Source organism: Phacochoerus africanus, chromosome 5 (assembly GCF_016906955.1).
Source record: "Phacochoerus africanus isolate WHEZ1 chromosome 5, ROS_Pafr_v1, whole genome shotgun sequence".
Classification (NCBI taxonomy): Eukaryota; Metazoa; Chordata; class Mammalia; order Artiodactyla; family Suidae; genus Phacochoerus; species Phacochoerus africanus.
Window position 1 is genome coordinate 111745047 of NC_062548.1, and position 18004 is coordinate 111763050.

The 18004-nt window shown below is 42.5% G+C and overlaps 1 protein-coding gene across 12 annotated transcripts in view; it reads right to left on the minus strand.

The window, feature by feature from the left end:
- The window catches only part of BIRC6 (baculoviral IAP repeat containing 6), a 250519-nt gene extending 232723 nt beyond the window's left edge, over positions 1-17796 (minus strand). For 9 of the 12 annotated variants that reach the window (XM_047782325.1, XM_047782320.1, XM_047782319.1 and 6 more), the window contains exon 1: positions 17330-17671. In XM_047782325.1, coding sequence (XP_047638281.1) covers positions 17330-17654 — 325 coding nt within the window. In that variant the 5' untranslated portion in view covers positions 17655-17671. Of the gene's footprint in view, positions 1-17329 lie in introns of all 12 variants that reach the window. The other 3 variants (XR_007135165.1, XM_047782321.1, XM_047782326.1) reach the window with 3 other exon arrangements.
- Positions 17797-18004: the final 208 nt, after the last annotated feature.

Consider the following 18004-nt stretch of genomic DNA (forward strand, 5'->3'; position numbering starts at 1 on the left):
TTTTCTGTCTTTTGTCTTTTTAAGGCCGCACCCGCAACAATATGGAGGATCCCAGGCTAGGGGTCTAATCGGAGCTACAGCTGCCAGCTTACACCACAGCCACAGCAATGCCAGATCGAGCCGCATCTGTGACCTACACCACAGCTCAGGGCAACGCCGGATCCTTAACCCACTGAGCAAGGCCAGGGATCAAACCCACAACCTCATGGTTCCTAGTTGGATTCGTTTCCTCTGTGCCACAACAGGAACTCCCTTTCTTTGTTTGTTTTTTTTTAAGAATGTTTTGGCTAGGAGTTCCCGTTGTGGCGCAGTGGTTAACAAATTCGACTAGGAACCATGAGGTTGAGGGTTCGGTCCCTGCCCTTGCTCAGTGGGCTAAGGATCCAGCGTTGCCATGAGCTGTGGTGTAGGTCGCAGACACGGCTCTAATCCCGAGTTGCTGTGGCTCTGGCGTAGGCTAGCGGCTACAGCTCCGATTTGACCCCTAGCCTGGGAACCTCCATATTCCGTGGCAGCAGCCCAAGAAATGGCAAAAAGACAAAAATTTTTTTTAAAATAGAATATTTTGGTTATTTGAAAGTCCCTTGAGAATCCATATAAACTTTAGGATGGATCTTCCTATTTCTGCAAAAAAAAAAAAAATAAAGTCATTAGGATTTTAATAAGGATTGCCATGAATCTATAAATAGCTTTGTATAATACTGACTTCTTAAAAAAATACAGAAAATATCAGAGTTGCCTTCATAGGTTAACAAGCCTAACTAGGATCCATGAGGATGCAGGTTCAATCCCTGGCCTAGCTCAGTGTGTTAAGTATCCAGCGTTGTCATGAGCTATGGTGTAGGTCGCAGACACGGCTCAGATCCCATGTTGCTGTGGCTGTGGCGTAGGCCAAGAGCTGCAGCTCCAATTCGACCCCTAGCCTGGGAACCTCCATATACCTCGGATGAGACCCTAAAATGCAAAATATATATACACATATATATATACATATAGAAACTATCAAGTGCTGGCAAGGATGTAGAGAAAGTGGAATTCATACATTTCTAATGGAAATGCATAATGGTACAGCCACACTAGTTTGATAGTTTCTTATAAAGTTGAACATACCTGAGTAAATGGCCTTGCAATCTCACTTCCATGTATTTATCCTAGAGACATAAAACCTTTGATTTACACAAAAAGAAACTATACTCAAATGATTACAGTAGCTCTATTCTTAATTACTAAAAGTATGTCCTGCAAAGAGTGACTGACTGGAAGTCCTGTTGTGGCGCAGCAGTAACAAGCCCAACTAGTATCTATGAGGATAAGGGTTTGATTCCTGGCCTCGCTCAGTAGGTTAAGGATCCAGCATTGCCGTGAGCTGTGGGGTAGGTTGCATATGTGGCTCAGATCCTGCCTTGCTGTGGCTGCAGTGTGGGCCAGTAGCTGCAGCTCTCATTCAAGCCCTGGCCTGGGAACTTCCATATGCCACAGGGTGCAGCCCTAAAAAGCAAAAACAAAAACAAAAACAAAAAAAAACACAAAGAGTGACTTAATAAATAGTGAAACATTCATGATGGAATACTATTTAGCAGCAATGAAAAGGAATGAACTAAGGATACATGCAACAACCTGATGGCCCTCAAAGGCATTATGCTATGTGCAACAAGTCAGTACCAAAAAGTTGGATACTACAGGATACCATTTCCATGACATTCTAGAAAAGACATAACTAACAGTGCAGAGAAAAGATCAGTGATTGCCAAAGGTTGGGGCAGGGAGATGTTGACCACAAATGGATACCAGAGGGAATCACACATGGAACTTTTTCAGGTGTTGAAAATGCCCTATATCCTTACTGTGGTGATGGTTACAAGTACCTATTCATGTATTACTAGGACACACACCAAAAAGAGGCATTTTACTGTAATCATTAATCAAAATTTATTTTTATATGATATATAAACACAGGAAAATATTTACAATACGGTTTTAACAAAGTAAAGGGGGGATAGTTCATAATGTATCTTACAATCTAAATTCCATAAATCTATATTAAACAATAGAAAAAAGTAAAAAAGAACTTGTTATACACCAAAACACTAAGACTACCCTTCTCCAGGTAATGAAATCATAGATGACTACACTTCATCTTAGTCTATCTGGTGTCTTCTAAGTCACTTTTAAGATAAAATTTTTCAAAGGAAGTAAACTGTGTTTTTTAAATTAGTTAACAATTCTAATACCAATTATAAAATAATACCAATTTTACTTTATAAAACGGCCAACTCTATCAATACACTATTCATGTGCATCCCTACAAAACTTGGAAAAATATTATGAGAAATATATCGTACTCAGAAACTGACACACGAACTGTAACAGTCCATCTCCACTGAGATATCATTAGACTTCAATTTTTTTTTTTTTTTTTGCTTTATAGGGCCGCACCCGGGGCATATGGAGTTCCCAGGCTAGGGGTTCAATCGGAGCTACAGCTACTGGCCTACATCACAGCCACAGCAACACGGGATCTGAGCCTTGTCTGCAACCTACACCACAGCTCACAGCAATGCCAGATTTTTAACCCATTCAGCAAGGCCAGGGATCAAACCCCCAACCTCGTGGTTCCTAGTTGGATTCATTTTCGCTGCACCATGACAGGAACTCCTAGACTTCAATTCTTAAGATAGTCTACCATCATATTCAAACACAAATACCATTCAAAGTTAAAAAGTATAAAACTAATGTTAGGTTCTTACAAAGCCTTTAAAATATAATTAGTTACCAAAAACAAAGTCATTTAATAATAATTGTTAGTACACTGTATTATTCCAAAGCCAAAATGAGTATTTCTGTAAAACAGAACTTGATGCAAAGCAAAGAAACCCTGGGAAAGTTCAATGGCTAGACCATGAAGAAAAACTAACAAATGAATAAAATGCAATGCAGGGATAGTACTTGTCCAAGCAGGAGAACCAACATCTACCTAAGCCTGGAAAAGCTTCTCCAAAAGATACAGAATTACTTGAATTAAGAGTTCCAGGAGGAGTTCTTGTAATGGCGCAGCAGAAACAAATCCAACTAGGAACCATGAGGTTGTGGGTTCAATCCCTGGCCTCACTCAGTGGGTTAAGGATCTGGCATTGCCATGAACAGACGTGGCTTGGATCCTGTATAACTATGGCTTGGGGTAGGCCAGCAGCTGTAGCTCCGACTGGACTCCTAGCCTGGGAAACTCCATATGCCACAAATGCCACCCTAAAAATTTAAAAAAAAAAAGAGTTCCAGGATGTCCCTGGTGGCCTAGCAGTTAAGCATCCAGCATTGTCACTGCTGTGGCACAAGTTAGATCCCTGGTGAGGGAATTTCTGCATGTCACGGCATGGTCAAAACAAACAAAAAAAAGTTTCAAGTTCCAATTCTCCCTCTTCACGTTGTCCAAAAGTGCCCCCCCAACCATTCATTTTGCAATCATCTTAAGCAGCTGATATCAACTCAGAAAGTTTTGAGAACACAATTACCACTGAAAATTTTCCATGGATAGAATTCAATCTTAAAGGACCCTGCAAGAAATTGTGTGGCCTTTTTCATATATATTTGTTCAATTTTTCACAGTTAAATCTCTCCCACCATCCAGGATACATAGGTTATAGTCTTCCATCAGGATTTTGATCTGGGTATAATTAAGCAAAATTTTGGAACTTACCTATCTTGATATTGCACAAGAGAACCCTTAACCATCTGTAAATAAATTCCTGTTGCTACACAAAGTTGCCCCTTTGAGAAGCAACTTAGCTACAAATCAATACAATTCTACAATTTGGAGCATGCACCAATCTCCACTTGGGGCACATAATTGAAACTACTATTCTCTGTTTAATATAGATGGCACAAGTCTCCAGACTAATAGTCACACGGATTTCTTATCATTCCTCACATAGCCTACATTTTCAGTCAGTGCAAGTCAAATTCCATCCAAATATGATGAAAATCCACCCAGCTGTTTTTGCATACTACAATAATAGCCCAACAGAAACTTCTCCTGGATATCTGTCTTACTGCTCACATCACTGGCATCTTTGCTCAAGTGCCATCTCAGAGAGACACTCCCAGGCCACACAGCACAAATATACCCACCACCATCTCACACTAGCTTTGATTTCTTAAGGCATTTATCACTGCTTGATTTGTGCGTGTGTAATACACCTCTTTCCATTAAACTATGAGCTCAAGGAAAGCAAAGACTTTTTTAGCTGCTACATTTCTAGTGCTTGACACGAAGTAAATGTTTTTGAATAAATGAATCATTTTCTATAATTTTGAAGAACTTTTTTTTTTTTATCTTTTTAGGGTCGCAAGGGCGGCACATGGAGGTTTCCAGGCTAGGGGTCAAATCGGAGCTATAGCCACCAGCCTATGGCTGAACCACACAGCAAGGCGGGATCTGAACCACATCTGGGATCTACAGCACAGCTCACACAACGCCAGATCCTTAACCCACTGAGTGAGGCCAGGGATCAAACCTGTGTCCTCATGGATGCTAGTCGGGTTCATTAACTACTGAGTCACGATGGGAACTCCTTGAAGAACATTTTAATATATTAAAACTAAACTATAAAGTGATAAAATGCAACATTCTCACAGTTAGCTTCTTTTTTTTTTTTTTTTAATGGCTGCACCCATGGCATACAGCAGTTCCTGGGCCAGGATCTGAATCCGAGCTGCAGCTGCAACCTATGCCACAGGTGCAGCAATGCCAGGTCCTTTAACCTACTGCAGTGGGCCAGGGGTTGAACTTGCACCTCTGCATCGACCTGAGCCACTGCAGTCAGATTCTTAACCCACTGTACCACAGCAGGAACTCCCAGCTTTTTTCTTTTGTTGTTGTTGTTGTTGTTGTTGTTGTTGCTATTTCTTGGGCCGCTCCCGCAGCACATGGAGGTTCCCAGGCTAGGGGTTGAATCGGAGCTGTAGCCACCGGCCTACGCCAGAGCCACAGCAACACGGGATCTGAGCCGCGTCTTCGACCTACACCACAGCTCATGGCAACGCCGGATCGTTAACCCACTGAGCAAGGGCAGGGACCGAACCCGCAACCTCATAGTTCCTAGTCGGATTCGTTAACCACTGCGCCACGACGGGAACTCCAGCTTTTTTCTTAATACAACTAGAAACAACAAAAAAAACTTACACAGCTCAACAGCAAAAAAAGCCAACAGCCCAATGGAAATATGGGCAAAAGACCTGAACAGACACTTCTCCAAAGAAGTTATAGAAATGGCCAACAAGCACATGAAAAAATGCTGAACGTCACTGATTATTAGAGAAATGCAAAATCAAAACTACTATGAGGGGGAGTTCCCGTTGTAGCACAGCAGAAATGAATCCAACTAGGAACCATGAGGTTGTAGGTTCGATCCCTGGCCTCACTCAGTGGGTTAAGGATCCGGAGTTGCCGTGAGCTGTGATATATAGGTCATAAGACATGGCTCAGATCAGGCATTGCTACTGCCAGAGCCACAGCAATACAGGATCTGACCCGCGTCTGCAACCTACACCACAGTTCACGGCTACGCCGGATCCTTAACCCACTGAGCAAGGGCAGGGATCAAACCCACAACCTCATGGTTCCTAGTCAGATTAGCTTCCGCTGTGCCATGAACTTCTGCTCCAGGCCTTTTAAATCAGAATACTGGGACCTGAGCAGAGTACATACCATTTTTTTCTTTTTATGGCCACACCTGCCATATATGGAAGTTTCCAGAGCATATTTTTAAAAGCCCCCCTGATGATCCTAATGAGCATCAAAGGCTGAGTACAACTGAGCTCTACCATCTCTTCAGTCTTACTTGTCTCTTCAATTTCATAAATACAAATACAAATACAGAAACAAATCATGAAGATTTTAATTCCTGGTGCCCACATTAAATCTCAAAGAAGACACTCCTATCTGCCCTACTCAAACATTTCTATCACTTCCTCTAAAAAGTAAGCATTATATTTATCTCCTCTACAATACCTCCCTGACTTAACATACTCGAACTAGACCACACTTTTTTAGTCACAAATTGTTTTATATAGCAATTAGCTTCTTTTTTGTCATCTGTACTTCCCTTTCCTACACTCTACACTCAAGGAATTTGGCTTAACGTCTTTGTACACCTCACATTTGAAGTACAACTTATAAAAAATGTCTACGTTCATTATCATATCACATTATGAAGCAGTCTGGGCAAGATCTACCAGGCCATTTTAGAAATGGTAACTCAGAAGTGTCTTGCCCAAGGCACCCCTGGCATAAGGCTATGAGCAGTACAATGCACACACCAAAGAGGTACCTCTCACCCACCTCTCCACTATTTTTACATACTACATTACAGAAATCTATTCTTGTTTCTATTTTCTGGCTGCTCCCATGGCATGTGGAAGATCCCAGGCCAGGGATCAAACCTGCACCACAGCAGTGACTACACCAGATGCTTAACCCTCTAGGCCACCAGGGACCTTCTATCTACAGTTATGGCTAACATTCCTAAGGACAGATTTCCAAACGTTCAACAACTTAAGTATGGTTACAACTACATATCTCCAGTTACACAATAAGAATATAATACATGCACATTTACCTCTGCTCCTTCCCATGTTCCCACTGGAGAGACAGGAAAGAAATACTGAAGAAGGCATTAAAAGAGCCCACAAAGACAAAAAGAGCAAGTGAGATGACAGCAACAAAATTTCTGAAGTTGGAGGACAGATGGAAGAATGTTAACTGACATCTTCCCCCATAAAAATCTCAAGACTAAGCCAGCAGAAGGAAAGCCCACAAAGTATGTGTTACGGTATTTTTCAAATTACACAGATAATATTAAGTCTAAAATAAAAGTTACTTAAAAGTAGAAGCGTTTTGCAATACTTTTTCAATTAACTGATACTAAAAACATACCTATCATAATAGGGCCTTACATTTTTTTCATCTGAAACTGGGAGTTCTTACAGTTAAAAACATGGGAGACATAGCCCAGGAAGACCAAGTCCAAGATCTTCAGGCTACACCATCACTCCCTTCGTCATGCTTTGCACTCAATACCAAACTGTTTATAACAAATATCACCTGCTTCATGCCTCTACTCTTGCTCATGCTGTTCCCTCTACCTGGCTAAACTACTTTTCTTTCAAGTCTCAGCTGAGATATCACGTCTCCTAGAAAGCTTTCCAGATTTGGGAAGAAAGTAGATCTAAAATTCATCTTATTATCAACATATGGCAGACAACCACTTGTTGAACTGAACTGTATAATCTAAAACACCAATACCGGAGTTCCTATCATGGCGCAGCAGAAACAAATCCAACTGGGAACCATGAGGTTTTGGGTTCGATCCCTGGCCCTGCTCAGTGGGTTAAGGATCCAGTGTTGCCATGAGCTGTGGTGTAGGTCGCAGATGCGGCTCAGATCTGGCACTGCTGTGGCTCTGGTGTAGGCCAGCAGCAACAGCTCCAATTAGACTCCTAGCCTGGGAACCTTCACATGCCCCGAGTGTTGTCCTAAAAGGACAAAAAACAAAAATAATAATAATAAATAAAATACCAATACAAAAAGTAACATTTATTGAGTGCTTATGGTAGGACAACCAATGTCTATATGTATCAGTTTACTTAATCTTTCCAATAACCAAATGAATTAGGTACTAATTACGAAGTGCAGAGAGAGGTTAAGCAACTTGCCTAAGGGCACAGCTAATAAGCAATGAATCACAGACTGGAACTCAGTCTGCCCCTGGAGCCAATATCCTTAACCACTAGACTAGGCTTTCCCTGTGAATGCCAGTGCCTTCCAAATCTGTATTCCCAAATCAAGCTTCAACTCTGAATTTCCAAAAGTCTTTTAGATGTCGCTACTTGGATGTCCTTCAATTATCTCAAAATTAACAAAACTGAAATCACTATGTTCCTCTTGCTTCTCAGCATTCTCCAACAAAAGCTACTCACCACGCCTTACTGTACAGCTTATTCAGGTTAATAAATACCAATCATCCAGTTACTCAAAGTAGAAGCCTAAGTATCAGGTGAAGCCTAATTTTCAACCTGTCAACCCCTCTCATGTCCACCAAATTATGCTGTTCCTACCTCTCAAACTAACGTACATGCTGCTCTCATCACTTCTCACACCTGGGCATTAGCTTGGACTCTTTCTCAAAAACAAATTTCATCATATCATAATCTACAACGGCTCCACCACTGACATCAAGTCCAAACTTCTTTTTTTTTGTTGTTCTCTTGCCATTTCCTGGGCCACTCCCTCGGCATATGGAGGTTCCCAGGATAGGGGTCAAATTGGAGCTGTAGCCGCCGGCCTACACCAGAGCCACAGCAATGCGGGATCCAAGCTGTGTCTGCAACCTACACCACAGCTCATGGCAACGCCAGATCCTTAACCCACTGAGCAAGGCCAGGGATCGAACCTGCAACCTCATGGTTCCTAGTCGGATTCGTTAACCACTGAGCCACGACAGGAACTCCAAGTCCAAACTTCTTAGCAAGACATACTACATTCTTGTCTTTGCCAATATCTCAGCTTCAATTCTAACCATCCAACCCCAACCCCCCTCCCCTCTAAAACATTTCCGAATTTACCATGTTTTAAAAGACCAATGTGTCTCTGCATAACAAGAATGATGATCATCCCTATAACAATCCTTCCTACTATTTCATCTTCCCAAATCGATCATAAAGGCAACATCCTTTTAGAAGCTTCTCTACTCCCCTCAGGCTGAGGAAACGCCGTCCACTATATTCACTCAGCGTTCTGCACATCTATATTATAGTACCTAAGCTAAAATGATTTTAGCTAAAAACATAACCAAGCATGTATTCAAAGGTCAAAATGCTGCCCTAATTATTTTGTGCTCCCATGCCTAGCACATGTTCAATAAATGTGTGAATGAATACCAATCAACCAGTTCTCCCCCTCACCTTGCTCTTTTAGCAATTTCAAGTCCAAAATCAATTAATTTACATTTTTTATCTATCCTATAATACAAAATTATTGCTCTTATAATTATGCCTATTAGATTTCACTGGTCACATTTTCACATATGTGGAAAACTGGAACAAAAAAATACTGCAATTTCAACAGAATATCTGTAGTAAAAACATCTACTCTACTCAGCAAACTTTGAAATAGCCAACACTACCACAAAACGCTTATAGAGCATATACTATATATGGGGTATTGTGCCATAGGTTTAACATATATTAAGTCATTTTCGTTCTCACAACCACTTCGTGAAGTAGATATTATTATCCCCTTTTGATAGATGAACCTCAAGATCAAAGAAAACCAAGACTTAAGCTCAAGCTGTTTGACTTTAAGAGTGTAAGTCTAATCTCTTATACTGCCTCTCATTAATAAGTCTAAAACTACTAAAATACAGACAATACTCTCTTAGAGAGAAACCGTCTTTTCCTTTTTTTCTTTGGTCTTTTTAGGGGCACACTCACAGCATATTGCAGTTCCCAGGCTAGGAGTGGAATGGGAGCTGTAGCTGCCAGGCTACACCACAGACACAGCAACACGGGATCCAAGCCCTGTCTGTGACCTACACTACCGCTCATGGCAACACTGGATCCTTAACCCACTGAATGAGACCAGGGATTGAAACCACGTTCTCATGGATACTAGTGGGGTTCGTTACTGCTGAGCCATGACAGGAACCATCTTTGAGCACTGAATGGTTATGAAAAAGTGGGAGGTAAATACAAAAAATTGAATAAATATAGAGGGTCTTGAAAACATAGCAAAATGTTTTAAAGAATCTTAATTCACTCTAATTAATTACAGAAAAAATGTTTTGCTAATAAATGCAAATCTTTAACATAAGATAGATTAACATGCAGCAACACTAAAGTCAGTCAACTGAAACACAGCCAAAGTACATAATCAAAGCCCACAAAGACATTTGCCAAGTTATTATAAAGAACTCAAGTGTCAATAGTTTGTAATAACCTATATGGGGAAGAAAAAGAATGTATATATTTACATGAATAACCGATTCACTGTGCTGTACACCTGAACAAATACAACACTGTTAAGTCAACTATATACTTCAATATAAATAAAAAAACAAAACAAAACAGGAGTTCCCGCCGTGGCTCCGTGGTTAACTAATCCGACTAGGAACCAGGAGGTTGCGGGTTCCATCCCTGGCCTTGCTCAGTGGGTTGAGGATCTAGCATTGCCGTGAGCTGTGGTGTAGGTTGCAGACATGGCTCAGATCTGGGGTTGCTGTGGCTGTGGCATAGGCCAGCAGCAAGAGCTCCAATTTAGACCCCTAGCCTGGGAACCTCCGTATGCCACAGGTGTGAACCTAAAAAGACAAAAAGACCAAAAAAAAAAAAAAAAACCCTCAGATGAATCCAAAAGACAAACTATCCTGTAGGGCTACTGAAATCTAAACTCTATGCCGTGTTTATAACTGAAAATAAGGCTTCATGTACCAGTATCAGTCAGAAATAGGAAGTAATTTGTATCATTTATAATATCCAAAACTGAAACTTACAAGAAGTTGTTGCATTTTACCCAAATTAACACATGCCCAATTCAGAAGTAGTAAAAAAAATGTATTTTCCACCTCTAAAAGAGGTAATAAATCTGTTTCATCCATAAAATTTATTTCCTGAGGACAAGAAAGGTAACCTAATTAGTTTTCTATATTCAAGTCTTCTTGGAATAGTTAGCTCTGGGTTCTAAGTCTGAACAAGAAGCTGTCATATCAGACAATCGATCAATCAAAATTCACCCCATCTCTTCAATGCAAATGGAGTAGGGTACAGTGATCATTTTTTCTCATTTTTGACCACTGTACAAACTTCTCAAGTCAAATCAAAGTCAGTATCTCTATAGGAAAAAGGAGAGATATTCATAAAGAAATATAAAACAGGAGTGTTTGTCCAAAAACACTAAGCAGCTTTGAAGTTTCCTCTCTTTCACTGTGATAAGAGATTCGAAACCTACTCAAAAACTGAAGAGATGCGACTTCCTCTTACACATATACTATAACACCCACTGATTAATACCCACGTATATCTTCATTTACTTATGTACATATACTGCCATATATGTATGCCATCCTAGACCACAGCCATAGCAACATGGGATCCAAGTCCTGTCTGACCTACACTACAGCTCACAGCAACACTGGATCCTTAACCCACTGATCAAAGCCAGGGATTGAACCTGCGTTCTCATGGATACTAGTGGGGTTCGTTATATATATATACAGACTGGTTATGTATGTATATATACAGAACTAGTAATATAACAGTCTTGGGAGTTGCCTTGTGGTGCAGCTGGTAAAACATCCAGCATTGTCACTGCTGTGGCACAGGTTCAATCTCTGGCCCAGGAACTTCCACATGCTGCAGGCAATGCCAAAACAAACAAACAAACAAAAAACAGTCTTGACTTCATTCTGTCATTTAGTCACATGTCCACACTGAAATACATTATCCAAATGTAGATAATATTTGTTACCAGCATTTTTATTTCCATCTACATTTGAGTGCTATTTATCCTCTCTATAAACACTAAGTCAATGAACATTTTTTAAAGTAACAGTGAGGGGACATGACAAAACTAAGCACCCATGAGGCTTGAGAGAACTAGCATTCACTGTGTATCTACTTATACATGTGCCCAGCAGTGTCAGGCACTTTAAAAAATATTTACCTCTTGGAGTTCCCGTCATGGTGCAGTGGTTAACGAATCTGACTAGGAACCATAAGGTTGTGGGTTCAATCTCTGCCCTTGCTCAGTGGGTTAACGATCCGGCGTTGCCGTGAGCTGTGGTGTAGGTTGCAGACGTGGCTCGGATCCCGCGTTGCTGTGGCTCTGGCATAGGCCGGTGGCTACGGCTCCAATTCGACCCCTAGCCTGGGAACCTCCATATGCCGCAGGAGCGGCCCAAGAAATAGCAAAAAGACCAAAAAAAAAAATTTACTGCTTAAATCTTTACAACCTATTAAATATTAATCATAATTTACAAATAAGGAAGTTGGAGTTCAGAAAGTTTAGGTGGTAAGTGAGCTGAAATTCAAAATTCAGGGCTATCCAATTAACACACCTGACTAGGATCCATGAGGACGCGGGTCTGATCCCTGGCCTCACTCAATGGGTTAAGGATCTGGCATTGTCATGAGCTGTGGTGTGGGTCACAGTCTCGGCTGGGATCCCATGTTGCTGTGGCTGTGGCGTAGGCCACCAGCTGTAGCTCTGATTCGACCCCTAGCCTGGGAACCTCCATAATGCCATGGGTGCAGCCCTAAAAAGGAAAGCAAAAATAATAATAATAATAATAGTAATAATAATAAATAAGGGCTATCTAAAACATAAAGCCCATTCTCTCACTACATGTCCTCAAGAAAGCTTATTAAAAAAGAAAAAAAAAATATATATATATATACACAGATATATATGAGTTTCCAATGTGGCTCAGTGGGTTAAAGACCTGACACTGTCTCTGTGAGGATGCAAGTTTGATCCCTGGCCTAGCTTAGTGAGTTAAGGATACAGTGTAACAGTAAGCTATGGCATAGGTCATAGATGCAGCTCAAATCCAGTGTTGCCATGGCTGTGGCGCAGGCTTGCAGTTGCAGCTCCAATTCAACTCCTGGCCCAGGAACTTCCATATGCCACAGGTGCAGCCATAAAAAAGAAAGAAAGAAACTAGGATCTTAACTCAAAACTGCTCCTTCCTGTTATGCTAAAAGGCATGAATGAACACTGTGTTAAAGAGAGGGACAAATCTAGCAATATAAGCAATATGGTCAAGTAGTGTATATAGAGCTGTTTTGATTTTTTAAGCCCAAAGTCCACAAATAAGCATATGAAAACATGTTCAACATTATATATCATTAGGGAACTGCAAATTAAAACAATGAGATACTACTACACACCTATTAGAATGGTTACAGTCCAAAACACTGACAAAACCAAACGCTGATGAGGATGTGAAGCAACAAGAACTCTCATTCACTGCTGTTGGGAATGCGAAATGATACAGCTACTTTAGAAGACAGTTTGGCAGTTTCTTAAAAACTAAACATACTCCTGCCAGAGGATCCAGAAGTCATGCTCCTGGGTTGACCCAAACGAACCAAAAACTTATGTCCAGGAGTTCCCGTCGTGGCGCAGTGGTTAACAAATCCGACTAGGAACCATGAGGTTGCGGGTTCGGTCCCTGCCCTTGCCCAGTGGGTTAACGATCTGGCGTTGCCGTGAGCTGTGGTGTAGGTTGCAGACGCGGCTCGGATCCCGCGTTGCTGTGGCTCTGGCGTAGGCCGGTGGCCACAGCTCCAATTCGACCCCTAGCCTGGGAACCTCCATATGCCACGGGAGCGGCCCAAGAAATAGCAACAACAACAGCAATAACAACAACAACAAAAAACTTATGTCCAAACAAAAACCTAGACACAGATATTTGTAGCAGCTTTATTCATAACTGTCACAACCTGGAAGCAACCAAGATGTCCTTCAGCAGGGGAATGGATAAATAAACTGCGGTACGTTCAGATAATGCAGTATTATTCAATGCTCAAAAGAAAGACGCTATCGAGCCGTGGAAAGACATGAGGAAAACTTAAATGCCTAGTAAGGAAAAGCCAAACTGAAAAGGCTATATCCCATATGGTTCCAACTATACGACATTCTAGAAAAGGCAAAACTATGGAGAGAGTAAAAAAGACCAGTGGTTGCAAGTGCGTAGAGAGGAGAGAGGGGTGACTAGGCAGAGCAAGAGGATTTCAATGAAACTATATTCTATAACACATCACACCCAATCAGAACCCCACAGAAGAACAAAACTAACAGTGAACCCTAACATAAACTATGAACTTAGGGTGATAATGCAGGTTCATTGATGGTAATAAACATACCACTGTGGTGTCAGATATTGATGGTGGGGTGGGGATGGGGGGAGTATACAGGGGTAATATGACAACACTGTACTTTCTACTGTTTTACCAGGAACCTAAAACTGTTCTGAAACATAGTCTATTTAAGGAAGAAAAAAAAAAAAAAAAACCCAAGCCAAAGGCACACTTATTTAGCAGTTAATATATATGTAAGGAAGCAACCATTTAATATACTTATTAATATACACATACCAAATCAAAAATATTTATTAGTATTTTGTACTAGGTGTCCTGGAGAGGGGATATAAACAAGTACACAACACACCTTCACAGAGTTTGAAATATAAACAAACATCATATATTCACAAAAAAAAAAGTGGAATTTAAATAGTTCAAGACAGAAAACATACCACAGTTACACTGCTAAATTGCTAAAGTAGGCATTAAAAGGTCAATATGTGCTTAGGAGTTCAGTGGATCACTTCAGGCCAGAAGAATCAGGAAGACATGCTCTAGGTCTTGAAAAATGGTTAAGATTTTTCTAATTATCTTAAGGGAATTAACAAATTCTAAGAAAAAGTAAAACTAATAGAATTGGGAAAGGAAATTAAATGAACTAGTTTCACAAAACAAAATAGGGAGACAAGACTAGAAAGACTGGTAGAGGCCAGATCATGGAGGTCACTATGAACATCAGGCCAAAGGATCAGCACAGAGACTCAGAAATCTTAATTCTAAAACACCAACAGGGAACAAACACTTCCCTAACCTAAGTATATACTGATGACTCAATCTTATGAAAATGTATTCATAAACATTTTGTTAGATACAGATAATTTGAAGATATACCCTAGTCAATAGTTAAAAATTCACCATCTCTGCCATCCAATACCATCCATACCAGGACACCCACACAAGTCCTGCTTCCATGTTTTGATTTCCAATCTACACTAATAGGCTACCTGTTTATATGTAACCGAACCCATCCATATGATTACTCTATTACCCAATAAAACTCTACATGGTTACCCCACTCTTATTTATAGGACTATCACCCTCTATTCATGATTAAAAGCAAACCTACTAAATATCTACATATTCCAGGCAAAACATACAAATGCAGCATTCCTACGCAATCATCTAAATAAATGACACAAACAGGACCTATACGACCTGTGGTAATTATTATTAATAAAATGCACTTCTCATACACAAAAACATTTCAAAATTTGTCCACTGCTACTTTCAAACTTTTTTGTAATATTTTTTATTTTGTTTGCCCACAACTCTTCTTCATAATTTTAATAACATACATACTATTCAATCCTCAATGCTTTGCCATCCATCCAATTCCATACTTTTTAATTAAATGCACCAACATCCTCAACTAAGGTATCCCAAATCAGCGCTATAGTTTATGCACCTAACTTTTCGCTTACATTATGCACCTAGAGCCCTCCCTTTCAGTAATCTACCATCAGAGTGACTGTTTTCTTCCTTTTCATGAACAGGCACATTCATATAAATCCAATTTCCTCATTTATAACTAACCCTGGTACACATAATCTTTATGAAACATGGCCCCCAAACACTCTCTGAGACTCTTCTTTCTACTGAAAATACTTTAACGCTTTTGTTAACACGGTTTTTTACAGAAATCCAAATACATCAACTCTGATATCACTTAAAGTTTAAAATCATGACAGTATTAGATATTTTTAAAAGATAAAGGTATATACTAAAATACATAAACAAATGTATAAAAATGACCTCATAGGGAAGAAAGTGTTGGAGGAATGCAATCCAGGAGGGACACAGAAGGCTCCAACTCTATTTGTCATGTTTTATTTTTTTTTTAACTGAGTCAGGAATACGTGGTTGTCCATCATAATTGCTTTTATATCTTTCCATATGAGAAAAACATTTCAGTTTATGAAGAAGGATTTCCAATTACTAATGAAAATCACCCCCTCATACAGAGTGAGGAGCTGTTACGTCCAAGTTACAGTAAATACTCATTGCTACATCTGGGACACCATTCCTCTGCTTTACCTAAGCCAAGAAAAGAAAAATTACAAGACTACAATACAAATCTTCTCTTAGACATGTTTCAGATATGATCCGGATTTATTGTCTATAGCTCTACACAATCCATTTCTTTCACAACTCTCACATCAACAAAAATTAAATCCTTATCTTTGTATCCCTAAATTGCCATGTACTCTTAAGTGCCTCACACAGTAAACCAGAATAACCACCTTTTCTTATTCATCTCTGTTAAAATATAAGTGAATAAGTAAGACCACATAACTACTTCCACTTGGCTAAATGCAGATCCTTCATCTCTGTGCAAGAGTCTAACTCACTCCTATACTAACTTTTCAATTCCAACTTGTAACAGCTAAATTAAGCCAGTCATCATTCAACTGCAAATGAAATGTCATCTCAGCCAACGTAACTTGGCCAGGACAATTGCAAAACACTCCACTCCAACCCACTGAGCGTTCACCTCACGCACACTTCAAGTCCCGTCCTAGACCAACGTTTACACCAGCCAGAACAGCTCTCCTCCAGAGGCGAGCCTCACACATGCTTCCGTATCCCAACTTTCCGCTCGATGTGGTCAAACAAGCAGAGACGGCCTAAGGTCTCACTCAGTACGAAACCAAAGGAATCTACAGCTCATACACCGCAGGTGCTGAGTTTCTCGTCCCTGGGGGGTAGAAGGTGGAAGCCCCGAGTTAGGGGACAAGGCGTCTTCCATGGCGTCAGCCAGAGTCCTAAAGTCGTCTACGGAACAGTTCAGGCAGCTGGCCCGCCCACTTCCCTCCCCACCCCCACCCCAGGCCCACCCCACCCCCACCCCCGAGCCAAGCCTACTGTACATCCCAGCACCTGCGGGTCCCAGGAATAGCGCGGAACCACTTCTCTCCGTAAGAGCGGAGGGCTTGGATGCCGGCTAGGACGCTCGCCTCCAGCCACCTGCCTCTCACGTCGGAACCAAAGCTGCGACCCTTTCCCTCTCTGATCTAACAGCAGGCAGTACCGACACGCTCTCCAGGACCTAGCCAGGGGCCTAGGCTTCTCCCGTGCCAAGCTCCGAGACCTCCTCACCTCTCCCAGAGGTCCAACCTACACCGGACGCTCAAGGCCCTAAAGGCAACTCCCACCACTCCCGGCCTCGCCCTTCTTTCCTTCCCAGCTGCAGCCGATGAAAAAGCCAGGTCCGAAGGTCCTCCTCCATCAGTTTCCGGGCCTCCCTTCACAGCCAGGCCTGAGCCCCGAGCCCTGCCCTCCGCCACCGGCTCCCAACACGCCGCTTCCCTCCTCCGGAGGCCGAGCCCGGGGGCTAGGCGGCTTCCTTCCCCGGCATCCCGGGGCCCGGCTCCTCCCGCGGCGGGCCCGGCCCCCGCCCAGCGTGCCGCACACTCACCGCTGAGCGCCGAGGCCTGCAGGGTGGCCCCTGAGGTGCCGTCGATGACTTTGATGGTCCCGCGACTGGTGACGGCCAGAATGGCGTTGAGCGCCGGGTGGTAGGAAAGGCTGTGCAGCCCGTCGGAGTCGCAGCGCATGCAGCCGTCCCGCAGCACCAGCCACTCGGAGACCCCGGCCGCTCCTGCCCCCGCCGCCGAGGAGCAGCCCGGGCCCGAGGCCGCCGCAGCCGCAGCCGCCATCTTCCGGCCTGCGCTCAGCACAATCACACTGGGAAGCGGCTCAGTGACAGTCCCGGGAGGTGCAGCACCACCGCCAGTCACCATCCGGGGCCAGGGGGCAAGCGGAGCGCGTTAGCCGGAAGTGAAGTCAGGCGCCGGCACGCACGCGGGACGTCGGCCGCGCGCCCAGAGGGGCACAGCTTCGAGGGAGGCTGGCGGGGGAGGGGATAGGAGAAGCGAGAGAGGCGGGGCCCGGGGCGGGCGCGCGAGACCGGCGGGCGGAGCATGCGCGGGAGGGCTTGCGCGTGGCTCGCGCCGCTGGCCCGGCTAGCCGCTCGGTCACAACGTCCCACTTTTTCCAAGCTCGGGGAGGGGCCGCTACCTAAACTCCGTCCCGCTCCCCTGCTCCTGGCCGTGGAGGGGTGGAGGGTTAGTGAGTGAGGGGCTGGGGCGTG